Source organism: Loxodonta africana, chromosome 1 (genome assembly GCF_030014295.1).
Source record: "Loxodonta africana isolate mLoxAfr1 chromosome 1, mLoxAfr1.hap2, whole genome shotgun sequence".
Classification (NCBI taxonomy): Eukaryota; Metazoa; Chordata; class Mammalia; order Proboscidea; family Elephantidae; genus Loxodonta; species Loxodonta africana.
The window spans coordinates 146,036,171-146,052,626 of NC_087342.1; the positions used below are offsets into that span (position 1 = coordinate 146,036,171).

Below are 16,456 nucleotides of genomic sequence, written 5' to 3' on the forward strand. Positions count from 1 at the left end.
TTAATCTCTTTGTCCTCCATTTCATAATATTTCTTCATTCCCATAATGCTAATGCGCTAACATCTTGATATGATTAAATAGTGCTGGTGTTTCTCTGTGGAATTCAGGTCAACAATAAAGCTTTGCAAGTCTGTAATATTTTCAAATTTCAAATTGTATATAAACTTATGCTGCTCACGCAAAGCTGAATATCAGCATCGAGGCAACAGCCTAACAATATATCATGCTCTTACTCCTGCCATGTTTAGTATCTACTATTTTTTGCTTGCACTTAAGTGTAGTAATCATGATATTACTTGTGCTAGGTATATATTATACATGATCACTTTTAAACAAATTTATTTCTTATAAACATTAAAATATGGAACATTGTTCTCAAGGAGTTCCCAGGATAAACATGCATACATTTTAAGCATCCATCAATAATTAAGAATATGATACAAGTTGTTTCATTATTTCCCCGGACATGAGACAAACCAATCGCCAAGTATTTGAAATTTAATGTCATTTTCAATTAAAAGCTATAAATTAACAAGATCAAAATACAATGTAGACACTTTAAGAAGTAACTTTTGCTAGAGATGACAAAACCATAGAAAATTAGAGGCAGTAAAAATAAAGTACTATACGAATATGTAAACGTGATCTACTATTTTACCTGCTGAAGTTCCTGTTCTCTTTGTTCATGTCTCATTTCCATCTGTTTAATTTTCTTTTCTAAGCCCGTGAAATGTTTCATCTCTGGAGTATGATTTTCTTTGGCTTCTCTCAATTCTTCTAGGAGTTTTGTAACCTAAAATTGAGAGCATTTCGTAAGTGAAAAACTAAGCTCAAAATGAAATAATTTTTTAAAAAGGTAGGCTTGAAAAACAAGAACATTTACTATCTCCTTTATGAAATTTCTCTAGAAGAGGAATCTTAAGAGCCAGGGCATCCTGTATTGCTAGAGTAATGAACAGCTTTCCTTCCCTATGCCCAGGAAGTAAAGGCTTATCTTAGCTTTGAGATGACCTCACATTCCAAGAGGTTTTAGATGGCTGGACTGCTTTTTCCCTCCTATGGATGTCAGGCTGGTTAAGAGGCTCAAAAAGAAGTTGGACAAGGTATATTTTTGGGCACTTTCTTTGGTGCATTCAGCTTTGCTACAAAGTATTTGTTTAGTAAAGTGATTATATTTAGGATTAAATGATAATGAATTTAAAGCATCCAGCACAGTACAGTGCCTAACACACAGAAAGAGTTCAATAAATATAGATTACTCTTCCACCATCAACTCCCTGGAAGAGAATTCTATCTGTAATTTCTCTTATGGCCCCTATCACTTTATGCTTTATAGTAACTCACTCCACAAATTCAAGTGTCTTGGTTATCTAGTGCTGCTATAACAGAATTACCACAAATGGATGGCTTTAACAAAAAGAAATTTTTTCTCTCACTGTCTAGTAGGCTACAAGTCCTAAAATTCAGGGCATCAGCTCCAAGGGAAGAATTTCTCTGTCAGCTCTGGAGGAAGGTCCTTGTCATCAGTCTTCCCTTGGTCTGGGAGCAACTCAGTGCAGGAACCTCAGGTCCAAAGGATGCACTCTGCTCCCGACACTGCTTTCTTGGTGGTATGAGGTCCCCATGTCTCTCTGCTTGCTTCTCTCTTTTATATCTCAAAAGAAACTGGCTAAAGATACTACCTAATCTTGTAGATCTCATCAATAAAACTGCTGATAATTCATCTTATTACATCATAATGATAGGATTTACAACATATAGGAAAATCACATAAAATGGCAGACAATCACATAGAATGGTGGACAGTCACATAATACTGAGAATCATGGCCCAGCTAAGTTGACAGATATTTTTGAGGGCCACAGTTCAATCCATGACAGCAAGTATGCATACAAAAGTAGAGATTATGGAGTACTGAGGTCTTTCATATAGGTCCTATGTGCTTGACAGGTTTTCCTGGCCACTTTTGGGAGGAATGTGTAATGATTGTAAGCACTTCATCTGGGCAGATCTAGATTCTCATCAGGTTTAGCACTGAAGAAGATACTGGCCATAGCCTCGTAAACAGGGCCTTGATGCAGTTCAGGTGTTCATGTGACTCAAGGGTAAATTCTAATCAGTCTAAGCTCAATATAGCTGTCCAGTTTTCCCTCCCAATGATTGGTTTAGAGGTGGGTATGTGACTCAGTTCTGAGGCAAAGGAAGTTAGCTGGGAGACATTATAAACCAAAACCCATTGCCACTGAGTCGATTCCAACTCATAACAATCCTATAAGACACGGGAGAACTGCCCCATAGGGTTTTCAAGGGATTTGAACTGCCAACCTTTTGGTTAGCAACTGAATGCCTAACCACAGTGCCACATTATAGTCCATAGGTATTAGTTTATTTGATTATTTTTCTGTCCCATCCACTAGAATGCAAGCTCCTAGAGGGCAAGAGCTTCGGGTATTGTATTCATCACTATATCCTCAAAGCCTAGATTGAGTAGTGACTGATACCTACTAAGTATTCATTACATTAAAAAATAAAGAATGCTAGGAAGTAGGTTTTACTCTTTCACTAGCTGAAAAAAGCGAGTCTCGGAGTTGAAAAACACTAGTTAGTATCTGTAGCAACATTATTCTTTTTCCATCTGCGTAAGAAATAGACCTGGGGTGCAGCTGACTTTTCAGCTCTGTTTCTCCCTTGATACAAAGACGGAATGTCAGCTGTGAGGCCAGATACTCTGCTTGTGGTAAAAAGGACTGCTGACTGGTAGACTGCATCTGGGCTTGGAGGACTTTGTATGAACTGAAATACTTAGTGGGAAGCCATAGTTTTGGGCTGTCCTGAGTGTAGTGCCTCTTACAATTGGACATGTCTGTTGCAGGAACCAAGGAAGCTAAGCACATGGGTTATTATTATAACAAATATTGCTTTTTGTGGAGCATGGGGCGTCTAAGCCAGGTTGGTTCCTCCATCTGCCTGATGTGAGTCTTACTCCATTACGCCTGTGCTGTCATCTGGGGGTCCAAACAGAATAGCTCCTGGACAGCTGTGTGGACTGCTGTGAGGACTACTCCCACTGAAGAGAAATATCTGATACAGCCTTGCTGGCCTATCTGCAGGGTACCAAGTGTGGCCTATGACAGTTGCATGACTTTAAATGCTTACTCGAACCTGCTGGCGGTCAATGCAGTGGCGATGTAAGAATTTAAACTTGAATCATTTATTATCATAAATCCCATGACCATTTCACTCTTTGTTTATAAAATAATAGCAGCTAGCTATGGAATATTTGAGGTAAGTTACAACAAACAATTTTGATAATTTTTATGAGTGGGTTGCAATCAGAGACTTTATTAGAGATCAATCTTCACTGAATGATTTCTAAAGCTGTCTTTATAAAATATTTATACAGATTAAAAAGAAAATATACCACCATTTGTGAAAAAGAATCTGGGATCAGTAAAACACATATATTAACTGCAGAATATGAAAAATAGCATCTGTTCTCGCAGTTGTCTCTAGAGAGTGTGAATACAGATTCTAGTTCTTTCTCTACAAATTCAGGCTTCAAGAAAATAAATGAGCAGATGAATGTTGGTGTCAAATTGGACTGGGAAAAGACTGGAAATCTACGACAAGTGCTAAAAGATGAAAGATTGACTTTTTCATTAGGGTATTAAAATAACAAACACTTTGAAGAATACATGCCTGAGTTAGTGTCAAATGAATGAAGATACATTAGAGGCTTGATAAAGTTTTCACCTCATTGCAGCAGGTGGGATTTAAAAGAAATGTAGTTTAGAGACATTTTAGGAAACAAAGGCATAGATACAATGCAGAGTATAGTGAAATCCTCTCAGATTTCCATGATTAACACACTAAAGTTGGAGTTGGTCATTTTTTATGGCTCTATAAAATTACTTTAAAACCGAACAAGCAATCAAAAAACAACAGAATTCAACACTGCTTTAAACTGATAGCGCACTTGCACTAGAGGTTGTGCTCCAGTAAAAGGACTGTGGTTTCCTATCCTATTTTAAGCAATTAGAAAATGACAAAATGTATCTTTAGATTTTGCTAACAGCACCTGAAAAAACCCGTTGCCCTCGAGTTGATTCTGACTCATAGCGACCCTAAAGGACAGAACCAGAGAACTGTAATTCTGGAGAAAAGGGAAACAAACAAGGTAAACTCTACCACTGCCTAGCTTATTGTCTAGGGGCAGCTTCCAAGCCACAGGGCAGGGAGGGGGAACCTACGGAGAGCACTACAGAATGCTAAATTGAGATGACAAAGACCAAAGTTCAGCCAGAATATGCAAGGCAGTGTAACTGAGAGGAAGTTTTCAGAGATTCTCAGAGAGGTCCTCTCAAGGCATTAGCTAAGTACTGATCTACACTTCTGTGAGAGGAAAGTACCTAAGGCTGGGGTAATAATAACTGGAAACAGTAGCTTGAATAATTCCCATGGCTAGGAATACTTCGTATTCTCACCAGCCAGAGAAGAAATGCCTCATAATACACAGGGCATCAGGGAGAGCCCTCAGAAATGTATCACCTTATACAGGGAATACATTAGCCCTAGATTAAAGCTGCAGCCCTGGAGTGCAGTGGTTAAGAGCTCAGCTGCTGACCAAAAAAGGTTGGCAGTTTCAATTTACCAGCCCCTTCTTGGAAACCCTATGGGGACAGTTCTACTCGGTCCTATAGGGTTGTTAGGAGTTGAAATCAACTTGACAGCAACAGGTAGATTAAGGCTGCTCTGGAACCTCCCTAACAAAGTTTAACAACAAGCTTTATAAGAATCAAACTGAACCTAAGTAACATAACTACCTGACAGAACAAAGCCTAATACTATTTAAAACAACAACAAAATTCATCCAACAACATATAATTCACAATGCTCAGCATCTAATAAAAAATAAACAGGCATGCAAAGAGGCAGAAGGAACTCAGAAGGAAAATTAATGAATAAAAAAAGATCCAGAAATGATAGAGATGGAATTAAAAGAAAAGAATGTTAAAATAGCTATTTTAAATATATTTCATATTCTCAAGAAGGTAGAGATGAAAATGGTGAGGAAAGAAATACAAGATATAAAAGGATACAATTAGAAGTTAAGGTGAAATACACAATAACTGAAATGAAAAATACATTGGATGGGATTAATAGCATACTAGACATTGCAGAAGAAAGGACAGTGACTGGAAGATATAGCAATATACACTACCCAGAATGAAACACAGAGAAAAGAGGCTGGAAGAAAAAAAAAATGAAGAGCATATCAGTGAGCTCCTGTTCTAACGAACACCTCTGGGAGTGTTACCTGTTCTGAAATCTACTTTGTCTGATATTACTATCAGATTGGAGACCCAGAAAAAAGAACAGGGCAACAGAAAAAATATTTAAAGAAATAATGTTCAGCAGTTCCCAATTTGTTAAAAAGTATAAATTCAGGATCTGAGAAGCTCAATAAACCCCAAGTATAAGAAACATAAAATCACACTCAGGTGTAAGATAATAAAATTGCTAAAAACTGGTTATAAACAGAAAATCATCTTAAAAGCATCCAAAAAAGAAAAGAAACATACACAGAGGAATGAGTAAAGAATTAGAACAGACTTCTTATCAGAAACTATGAAAGCCAGAAGGCAATAAAGTGACATCTTTAAAGTACCGACAAAAACCAAATGAAATCAAAACAAGAAAAACCATGAACTGTCAACCTAAGATTCTATGCCTCGTGAAAACATCTTTCAAAAAAGGTAAAATAAAGATTTTCAGACAAACAAAAGCTGAGACAATTCACTGCCAGTAGATCCACACTACAAAATGTTAAAGGAAGTTCTCGAGACAGAAGAAAAATTATACCAGACAGAAATTTGGATCTACACAAAGCAACAAAGTGCCAGAAGTGGTAAATACGTGGGTGTTTAGAAAAGATACTTTTCTCATTTTTGAATCTCTTTAAAATATTTTAACTCTTTAGAGCAAAATGATGACTATTTGTGGGGCTTATATATGGTAGTAAAATGTATGAAAACAACAGCACAAAGGACAGGAAAGGGAAAACAGAAGTATACAGTCACAGCTTCATGCATTATATGTGAAGTGGTATAGTATTATTTGACGTATAGACAGGGATAAGTTAAAGATGTACATTGTAAACCCTAAAGCAATCACTAAAAAATAAAATAAAAACGTATAGGCCAATAGTGGACACAAATTACAATTAAACCAAATTAATTAATAAATACATTAAATATAAATGCTTTAAATACTCTACTTAAAAGGGAGAATGTCATTACCTTTATTCAAGAGACAAAATGCTTTAGTTTTCCAGTTATTAGGCTTAAACACCATGTGACGCAAAATCAAAAGGACTTCAGGAGAATAAAAATGGTGAGTTTCCAGAAAGACCTACTTCCTGTAATGGTATTACTACTGGTGATCCAGTGTAACTGTCATGGTTGCTTTAGCTATTTCTTAACCAAATTAAGCAGTATTAGTACTTAATACAGAAATGGCCCTGCACCTAACTTACCTTCTAGAAAAATCAAACAAGAACAAATTGCCCCCTTCCACTTTTGTAGGGAATGGGGAAATACAAACACAACAATTTCCAATTAATATTTGACAGGAAATATAAACAATTCTCAATTAATATTTGAGCTTCATCTTGGGAAGGCAAATTTTCCATTAATAAGTCATTAATATATGCTTGACATGTGATTGGTATTTTCATGTTATATCTATCTGTGAATTTCTTAAGTTAAAAAATTTGTACCAAAATATGAATATGATTGAAATGGCTAAGAAAAGCTTATGTCCATCTAGATTTTAGTTCTTTCTTACCTCATTCTGTAGGATTTCTTCTCGAACTTGAGAAACTACAAGAGACTCTTGCTTACCCTGTAGCTCATTAACTTGATTTTGGAAATGTTTTATAAGTACCTAGAAAATTAGAAGAACTGAGTTAACAAAACTCCTCCTTTGAAAAAAATTTCCTTGTTTGAAAAACAAAATAAGGTCAACTCATTGCTTTTATTTGGACTAAAAAAAAAGAAAAAAAAAACTGGACATTTAAAAATCATCCAAATTCTAACAGAAATAATTGCCACAGGAAGTAAGGCCTTTGAAGGGGTTATTTTAGGTTTCTTCTAACATTTAAAAATAAAACACCACACATATTATAAATTAACGACTCTGAAACTACCTGGCCTCTTTATCTATATTATTTCTCTTCTGAAGGCCTGAAAAATATCTTCTTAAATAAACTGCTATAGAGCCTAAGCATTTTGAAGAAAGTGGTCAATATTATACTTTGTGATGGAGGGTAACAGTTTTTATTAAAGGGCTATTAACTAATATCAATTATGTTGTTTAGGAAGATTACACAAGCCTAATAACATCTGTGACACAAATCTTAGTCTCCTATTTTTAGCCAGAGACACTGAAATACATGAAAAAACATTCTCATCAAGAAAGTATTAGAATTTGGGAAAAATTCAATGCGTCTATTGTTTTGATGATCAGACAACAATGACTTCTACTTAACTCACAATTTTACAAAATCACATTTATAACCCTGGGAAAATAGCATATTTATGGCGCCATGACATTATGACTCTATTTTCCCAGCTCTTTCAGTCTGCTCTTTACTATATAACCACTTGGCATGATGCTTTCACTGCCCACTCATACCCCATTCATATGGGGGGAAAAGCAAGAGAAGATATCTCTAAGGCTGGATGAATGGTTATTTTGAGCAGCATTTTAAATCTTTTTAATTGAGGTATTAAAACACAGGCAAAGTTCTTTTTTTTTGTTGTTTTTCTTTTTCTCCAACTTTTTATTTTGCAAAGAATAGTAAAATGAATAGATCCTCTAGATTCAACAATATTTCTTCCTCTCTGTATACACATGTGTATGTATACGTGTGTGTATGTGTGTGCATGATTTTTCTCCCCTGAGCTATTTGAAATTAACTTACAGACTTGATGACATTTCATTCTGAAATGCATGTCCTTATAAGGGTATTTTCTCACAATATTATCATCACACTTGAGAAAATTTATAATTTCATAATATCTACCAAACCAAAACCAAACCAAACGCATTGCCTTCGCGTTGATTCTGACTCATAGCAACCCCACTCAAACTTCTTCAATTGAGAGTTTTTAATTAAGATGCTACTAAATAATTACAGGTGGTAGAGGTTGTGGTGAGATATTTTCTTGACCCGCCTTGCCCCCCCAGCTTGTTTTTTTAAATTAAAACCTACAGAAAAGCTGAAGAGGTCAATGAATATTCATATATTCTTCAACTTGATTCATCAACTGCTAACATTTTGCCACATTTGCTTGTTTGTTCTTCCTTTTATTCTTATTCTCTTCTTGGCTACACCATTTAGAAGCAAGCTGCAGATAAAAGTTCTATTTAAATGCTGTTTTCCAACCTACTAACCCTACAGAAGATGGACCAAACAGTAGATATTTGTAGATATTCCAAGTAGATATACAGATACTCAAGGAAGACACGTTCATTCCAGGAAATGCTGCTAGGTTGTCAACATTCTCAGTAATAATTCTTCCAAGTCTGTATGGTTCAAAAAGGCTAGGGCTGTGTATATCTCTCGCTTCATTGTTTTATCTCCAGTGCCTGATTGTCTGAATTATTATTTGGCTAACGAATGAAATATAATGGAACAGGAAGAAAGAAGATTATTACTTGCTGGGTGGGGTTGGGGTGGCGGGAGATGGTTCAACATTCAAGTTCAACTACTGAAGTTCCAATCTCCTCAGACATATCCCTCAACCATCTGCTACGACCTACTTAGAGGAAGATATATCTGAGAAATATAGGGATAAAACTGTACAAACGCTTATTTACAGGGTATAATTTTAAAGCAGAAAAAATTAAATATATGGTATGTTCTTCCATAAAAAAAATGAAGCCAACAGTAACTTTCCATTTCTATCACCAACCTGAAGAAGTTAAAATTAAATAATGTTCTGTTAATAGTCCTGAAAAAAAAAAATGACCTATGTTAAAGTCAAAGAGATCCAAATATTGTCACCTACCTCTTGAGTTGCTATTTTACGATTTAGTTCAGCTACTTTGGAAGAAGATTTTTCGACTGCATTTTGGCAAAGAAGTTTCTCTACTTCTCTCTGATGAGATGCTTTGAGGGATGCAATGTGTGCTGTGTTATCTTCCTTGAGCCTATGGAACAAATTAAAGAAAATCACATAGAAAAGTGGCTCTTCAACCTCTAACTCACAGTTAGGAAAAAAAAATAGTGTAAGAAATCTGGAAATGAAAGAAGCAAAGGGAGAGAGGGCACCAATATTTACTGCACTGTGCTAGGTACTTTACACATGATCGCACAGGAGTTCTTACAACTGCTCCATGAGCTTACTATTATTTACTGAATAGCACTAGGGGAAAGCTTGAGTTTAAGAAAAAGCAATGTACCTAGTGTCCCTGATCAGCGAGTTGAAGAGCTGGGGGTCAAGCCCAACAGAGTTGGACCTCAAAGCCCAGGCCTTCCACTCTACCTTCTCCCTGGAGCTACACTAAGAGAATCAGAGGTTCTAAATGTTCTGTTAGATTTAAAGCAAAGCCCATGATATTTTATTTTTTAAGACAGACTCAAATGTCTTGCCCATTGCCCAGATTCTTATTTGGATAATCACAGCTGTTCTCTTTAGAATCATCAATGCTTTGTCTCTAGGCAACGTTTACCACTTTCTGGTCCATGCATATGATTCCAGTTGCATAAAATAATCTTGACAGTAATTGTCAAGACACAAGGGTACCTGTACTTAATTAATTTGGACTTTAAGTTTCTGTGACAAAATTTTTGCATTCAGAGGTAGTTTAGTAAACGGGAAAATTATAACTAGAGTTGTACATTTCTTACACATACTTTCTCTTATCCAAAGCAGGTACTCAGTAAAACACTGTTGATACATACATACATTATAGCAATTCCCAAACTACCGATTTTTCAGTTGCTTATTTGACTCTATGAATATTTTCTTCATGGAAACAGTAGATTAGGGTCTCAGGAAAAGTATAAATGCCTAAAGTACTCAAGATATAATTGCACTATAGCAAAAAAAAGGAGCCCTGGTGGTGCAGTGCTAAGAGCTCAGCTGCTAACCAAAAGGTCGGCAGTTTGAGTCCACCAGCCACTCCCTGGAAATCCTATGGGGCAGTTCTACTCTGTCCTATAGGGTCGTTATGAGTAGGAATTGACTTGGAGGCAACGGGTTTGGGTTTTGGTTTTATAGTAAAAAAGCGGCCTAAATCTGGACCAGAAAAGTTTAGTCCTTACTTCTCAGGCCCAGAGCTATGTGGGAAACAGATAAACAACACTAGAAATTTTAAATTATATATAGGAAAATTTATAGAAAACCAAGAAGTTTAAATTATTTATAGGAAAGAACAGAAATCTTTCTAAATAATTTCATTACTGCTATTGTATTCAGGGTTGAAAAACAAGATTTCAACTTGGAAGCAATCTGGTTGTCATGGTGACTCAATCCCCAACATGGCTGACAGTCTGCAAGTATTTATTAAGTGCTTCCTATGCTCATTCTGGAAACCCTGGTGGCGTACTGGTTAAGTGCTATGGCTGCTAACCAAGAGTTTGAATCCACCAGGTGCTCCTTGGAAACTCTATGGGGCAGTTCTACTTTGTCCTACAGGGTTGCTATGAGTTGGAATCGACTCGACGAGAGTGGGTTTGGTTTGGTTTTATGCTCATTCTGCTTCCACATCCAGTTGCTGTGGGAATGCAAAAGAAGTATAATCTTACATCAGTTCTCAAGGAACTAAGGTGGTACGTGATTTGCGCTTACTTTGAACATATTTTAATTTGTATAGGAATTGGAGGTGGGAGTAGGCAATTTCCTGGGAGCTCCAGGAAATGTTTTCTGGTGGAGGTAGGAGTTGAAATATGAATGAACAAAAGGTAGTGAGAAAATAATGCAGCTTAGGTGTGTAGTGTCGTATTAGAATAATGATGGGACTTGAAATGCCAGGTAGAGAAATTTGGTCCTGATACTGCGAGAAATCTGGGGGTGAGTGGAGGGCACTGTTACACAGATACAGGAGATTTAAGGAATTTTAATGGTTTCTAAGAAGATGATTGGGAAAGAAGGTAGAAATTAAAGTCAGGGATATCAGGAAAGTTGTGTAGTAAACCAGGTAGGCAACACTGTTTGACTACAATGAAGCTGAAACCAAAACGAGTAACATTTTTAAGGAAGCCATGTGCTGGCTGTGAACTCATGAAATAAAGGAGGTAAAGCTGGGCCTGGCAATTGGAAAAATATGGTCATAGAATGGGAAGGCTGAGAGAGGGAGCTAGTTCAGGCTTAAAATGGATAGAATTTGAGGTACTGTTGATTTCAAGAGGTACAATCCAATAAATAGCTGAAGGTCTAACATCTGACACCAGGGAAAAAAACAAGCCTTGAAAAGTAAATTTTGGAGTAATGTGTCATAGAAGCCATAAGAATGGATGAGTTTTCCAATGGAGAAAGAATGGAGGAAAATCAGAAAGCCAAGACTTGAACCTTAGTAGGAAGCCAGATTTTTAGGATGGGGAGAATGAAGAGGAGCCAGTAAAAGAAACAGAAATGTTTTGGTCAGAGCTGTCAAGTCATGCAGGTTAAGGGAGCAAATCATTTCAGAAAGGGCAATGTAGTCAATACTGTCAAGAAAAACAGGGACAGGGAAAACTCTGCTGGACTGGGAAAGGCTATTACTAAGAGGGGTTTGTCACAGTGACGAGTATGAAAGCCATATGTAGAAGGAAGTGAGGCAGAAAGAAAATAAAAGACTATTTGTGGAAAGCTGGCACTGAGAAACGAAAAGAGGACTAGAACTTGGTTTGGTCAGGTGAAAGAAGGCCTGAGGATGTCAGAAGGCTCAGAGAAAAGAGACGGTGGATAGTAGCTGAAGATTCTAAGAAAGAAAGGCATGAAGGGATGTGATCATGAGATCAGTTGAAGTTATTATGGAAAAGAGAAGGACCTTTTCCTCTTAGACTGTCACCTAGTTTTACTAATAGCTGTTATCTGACGGCAATCTGCCTAGGTACCTGGATTAAAGCTTACTATAGAAATCATAGATGATGACATTCTTTTGTAAGAAAGACTCAGTGGGTCAGTTTATCAACACCACTTGGGTACATCCAGAAAGACAGGGCTGACTGGCCAGAAATGGAGGTTCAAGCTCATTAGAGCCTGAACCACTAGCAGGTAGAAGACTTTACCCTGAAACAGGTCTATCTATGCCTGGCAATGTAATGCAATTTCTGAAAATTCACTCACGAACGCAGTTCAGGGTCAAACTAACTATCCAGAGGGAGTATACCTTTTAACTTTTCAATTTCTACCTTTTTATGCCCCCGTATTTTTATAAATAATTTAACATTTTACCTTTTCATGGAGTTTTCAAATTGATTCGATGCTGCTTCAGATTTCATCTTTAGCTCATTCCTCTCCAAAATTACTCTCTGTAGTTCATTTTTCAATCTGAAGTTTTCTTGTAAAACGTCTGATGTATGGGAATCAGTAAAAGTGTGTGGCTGGTAGAGCTTGTCATCCAGGGTTCCAGAGGAGTTAGCATTTCCTTTACCTGTGTGCAAAACATCTTTCTTCACCTTTTTGGTGGACATTTCCTCTCTACCCTTAGAGTTCTGATTAGATAGCATCATTCTTCTCTCCTTCTGAAGCCTCTCCACAGTTTTTGAAAGGTCTTGTATTTCTCTGGCCTTTGCAGCCAGTTCCTCATTGAGTCTTACCAGCTTAGCTTTAGCATGAGCCTGTTCCACCTGGAATTCTAGAGACTGGAAATCTTTATCATCTTTATCATTCTTCTTGAGTTCTAATTCAGCATTCTGATGTTTAAGCATGTCTATTTCAGCTTCGAGGTTTCTGACAGTGATCTGATGGGCTTCCTTAATGTCGCTGAGTTCCTTCTCTAGTGCTTTAGCCACGGGGTTGTCGCGCTGGTTCTGGGCTGCTTCCTTCAATTTGTTGGCGAGTAGCTGCTCCTGTTCCTCTAGTCTCTGTTCATACTGAATCTGAAGAAAAGAATTGATGTAACACCAAACCACTGATAAACATTTCGTTAGTTACTGAAGCTCGGCATTGCAGGGTCCTACCTGTTCCTTCATTCAGACACTCATTATACACTCTGATGCCTCCAACTCTCTGTTCTTTGAGCCAGTCAAATGTACTGAAGTCCTACTCTTTGAAGGATATAACATTATATATTGTTGATATGTTATATAATTTCATAATTGATACACTGCTACATAAATGTTAAATTACATGTTCTCATAACCTCAACATTATTTTAATAAAACCTATTATTGTAATAAAGCCTATTATTATGCACCTTTTTCTAAGCAAATTGGCAAACTACACTTGTTGAGAACAGATAGGTAAAACAGCTGTGGGCATTGAGGTCTTTGACAAACACCTTTCATCTTTCTAACATCAATTTAATCATTTCACAGGGAGCAAGTCAGCTTGGAATTTGCAAACTTTAGTATTACAAAAGAAATAACTCAGGTAATTTACTCTGTGGAGGAAGGCACTGATAGTGTTTGTTCATTTATTCAATGAATATTTATTGAGCTGCAACTGCTGGTCAGGCACTGTGCTAAGTTCTAGAGATCAAAGGACTCAGTTCTTATCTTCAAATAGCTCACAGCCTAGTTAGGAGAGAGACAGGGCAACAGTTACAATGTGCTATAACTGTCCTGATGGGCCTATGAACGTGGCAAGTGGATGCAGAGAGGATCCGGCACCCCATGTGTCTGAAGGACTGAGGAGAGTGAGAGCACTTAAGTTCAGGCTTGAGGGATAAGTGTAAATCTGGGGATAAGTAGAGGTGGTGATGTTTTAGGAAGAACATCTGCGAAGGTGTTCTAATGCTTGGTGTGTCTGGGAATCAAATGAAAGGTGGAAGTGGCAGGAAATGGACTGGGCGAGAGTGAGGATTGGGATGGGGCGGGGGGTTGAAGAAAGGAAAAAGATAGGATGGATAGCTCTAAATACATAAAAAATGGGGTAGGGGTTGGAGTTCATGCCTGAGAGCCCCTATTTGGTCAGTGAATAATAACAATCATAATTATTAGAAATAATCATTTATTGAGTGCTGGGTACACTCCAGGCATGGTAATGAGGTACAGGCATGGTACATATATGCTGCTACTCAATCCTGCCAATATCCTGAGTTAGGGATTAACTAATTAAACTATTTATTGGGCATCTATTGTGCTGAATGACAGAAAACAACAGGAGTAAAAGCAGAACAGTCCCTGCCATCACAGAGTCCAAGGTTAGATGGGGAGAAAATGACCACTAATGATCCAATCAAAATGCCTGTAAATGCAGTGGGTGCTGTGAAAGAGAGGTGCATGAGGCCAAGAATGCCTACAGAGGTAATTCATCTGCCAGGTCCTGGAAGGTTTCACTGAGTTATGCTTATGTTGAGATGTGAAGCATGGATACACTTGAACTATGTGAAAGGGCAAGAGGGTACACAAATTTCTGTGGTTGTAGGAAACATGGCAAGGAGGAAAAAACTTGCCAGTATGATTAGATAGGGGAAGCATGGTGGGAGAAAATGCTGTGGAAAGAGGGGCCTGGCTATCCATGGATTTATAGCCTATTTATCTATTCTAAGAGCAACAGGAAGTTACCAATGAGGTACAAAGGGATACGTGTGTGTGTGTGTATGTGTGTGTGGGTGAGATAAGAAATATAACTTTGCCTGCAGTCACAAGAGCCAATTAGAGGATGGGGCAAACTAGATATGTGTAGACTAGTTAGGAGGCTACTGCAGTAATCCAGCAAGCCAGGGCAGACTACTGCAGTAATCTAGGCCAGGTACTAAATGATGGTAGTATAGTAATGTGATGCTGAGAAGAAAAAGGGATTGACAGATACTTAGGAGTAGAAGTGCCATATGGGTAATGAGTCAGTTATTATCTCTTTTCCATACGGGGAAACTGAGGCTCAGAGAGGTTAAGTAACTATCCCAAAGTCACAAAGCTATAATGCTGGATCTCAGGCTGGTCTGACTCTAAAGTCTGTGTGCCTTCCATTATGCCACAGTTACCCATATACAGGGAGCAGGGTCTGCTGAAAGTAAAGCATGGGGAAGGGGGCAGGGGCAAGATGAACTTGAAGGTTGAGAGTGAATGATTTGGGGAATGTAGGAGGAGCTGATCAACCACATGCAATGGGCTTGCCCAGAAGCAACAAGAGAATTTATTAGACTGCAGCAGTGCCATCCTCACAACTGTGCCATCTCCTTCAGAAAGGACAAAGCAGCATGAGTGGTGGGGTAGAAAAGCAGATGGGTGAACTGAGGCCGAGAGTGAGGAAGCTAAGGGTGGTTGAAAACTGGCTGATTAAAGGAGTACACCTTGGAATTTAGGACAGTGGGAAAATGAACCAGGTAGAGATTAGGGAATTTGAGAAAGAGGGTGGAGTAAGGGGTGTTTTACTTTGCCATTTTGTGTCTCAATATCCACTATTTCTAACATCACTGAGAATGTCTTATATAAAGATTACCCTGTACTTGGCTATTCTGTGTCTGAAATAAAAAGTTGCTGAAGGAGGGCACAAAGATAGGATGGACCCAGTTTTCTTTTGCATCTACTGATACATGTGGTAAAGGTTGTGTGGGAAAGGACGTTAGAGCTATTTGTTAAAATGAGACCTTAGGACTCCCCCTTCCCACCAATTTTAATCATGCGGTTCAGGTCTGAGCCCCATCTTCATGGCTACCTTTTTTTACCTTCATTTTCTGAAACTGTTGTTCCATGGTACGAAGGCTTTTCTTTGCTTCTTCATCTTTGCCCTCAAGATCAGCTTCTAGCTTTTTAATCCTTTTTTCCATAAATTCCACTGTATTTCTATTCACTGTGTCACCCGCTGCTGATGCAGCCAATATCAAAGCAGGTAAAGAATTGGGATATCTTCTCTTTAGAATTCCTTCCATTTCCTTAACCTATTAAAAATATTTTTTTATATGTGTAAAGTCACAATTATATGTAAAACTAGTTTAATGCATACAGTTTATGTTCTATCAATCAAATCTAGATGTATGTTTATATCATGTTTCCTGACTGAATCAAATATACAGAAGCACAAATTAATTCCAAAGTTTATATCCCATTGTTGTTAGGTGCCCTTGAGTCAGTTCCAACTCTATGTACAAAAGAACAAAACACTGCCCAGTCATGCGCCATCCTCGTAACTGTTGCTATGTTTGAGCTCGTTGTTATAGCCACTGTGTCTATCTGTCTTGTTGAAGGTCTTCCTCTTTTCACTGATCCTGTACTCTACCAAGCATGATGTCCTTCTCCAGGGACTGGTCCCTCCTGGTAACATGTCCAAAGTAAGTGGGACTAAGTCTCACCTAGATT

At 37.8% G+C, this 16,456-nt stretch overlaps 1 protein-coding gene across 7 annotated transcripts in view; it reads right to left on the minus strand.

Moving 5' to 3' along the window:
• CEP162 (centrosomal protein 162) overlaps positions 1–16,456 on the minus strand; it is an 81,197-nt gene that overhangs the window by 13,005 nt on the left and 51,736 nt on the right. For all 7 annotated transcript variants that reach the window (XR_010322493.1, XR_010322492.1, XR_010322494.1 and 4 more), the window contains 5 exons: positions 15,826–16,038; positions 12,447–13,093; positions 9,075–9,216; positions 6,847–6,945; positions 659–793 (listed from right to left, as the gene is read on the minus strand). Coding sequence is in view for 4 of the 7 variants with exons in the window: in XM_064288693.1 (XP_064144763.1) it covers positions 659–793; positions 6,847–6,945; positions 9,075–9,216; positions 12,447–13,093; positions 15,826–16,038 (1,236 nt within the window). In the remaining 3 variants the exon portion in view is untranslated. The remainder of the gene's footprint in view (positions 1–658; positions 794–6,846; positions 6,946–9,074; positions 9,217–12,446; positions 13,094–15,825; positions 16,039–16,456) is intronic.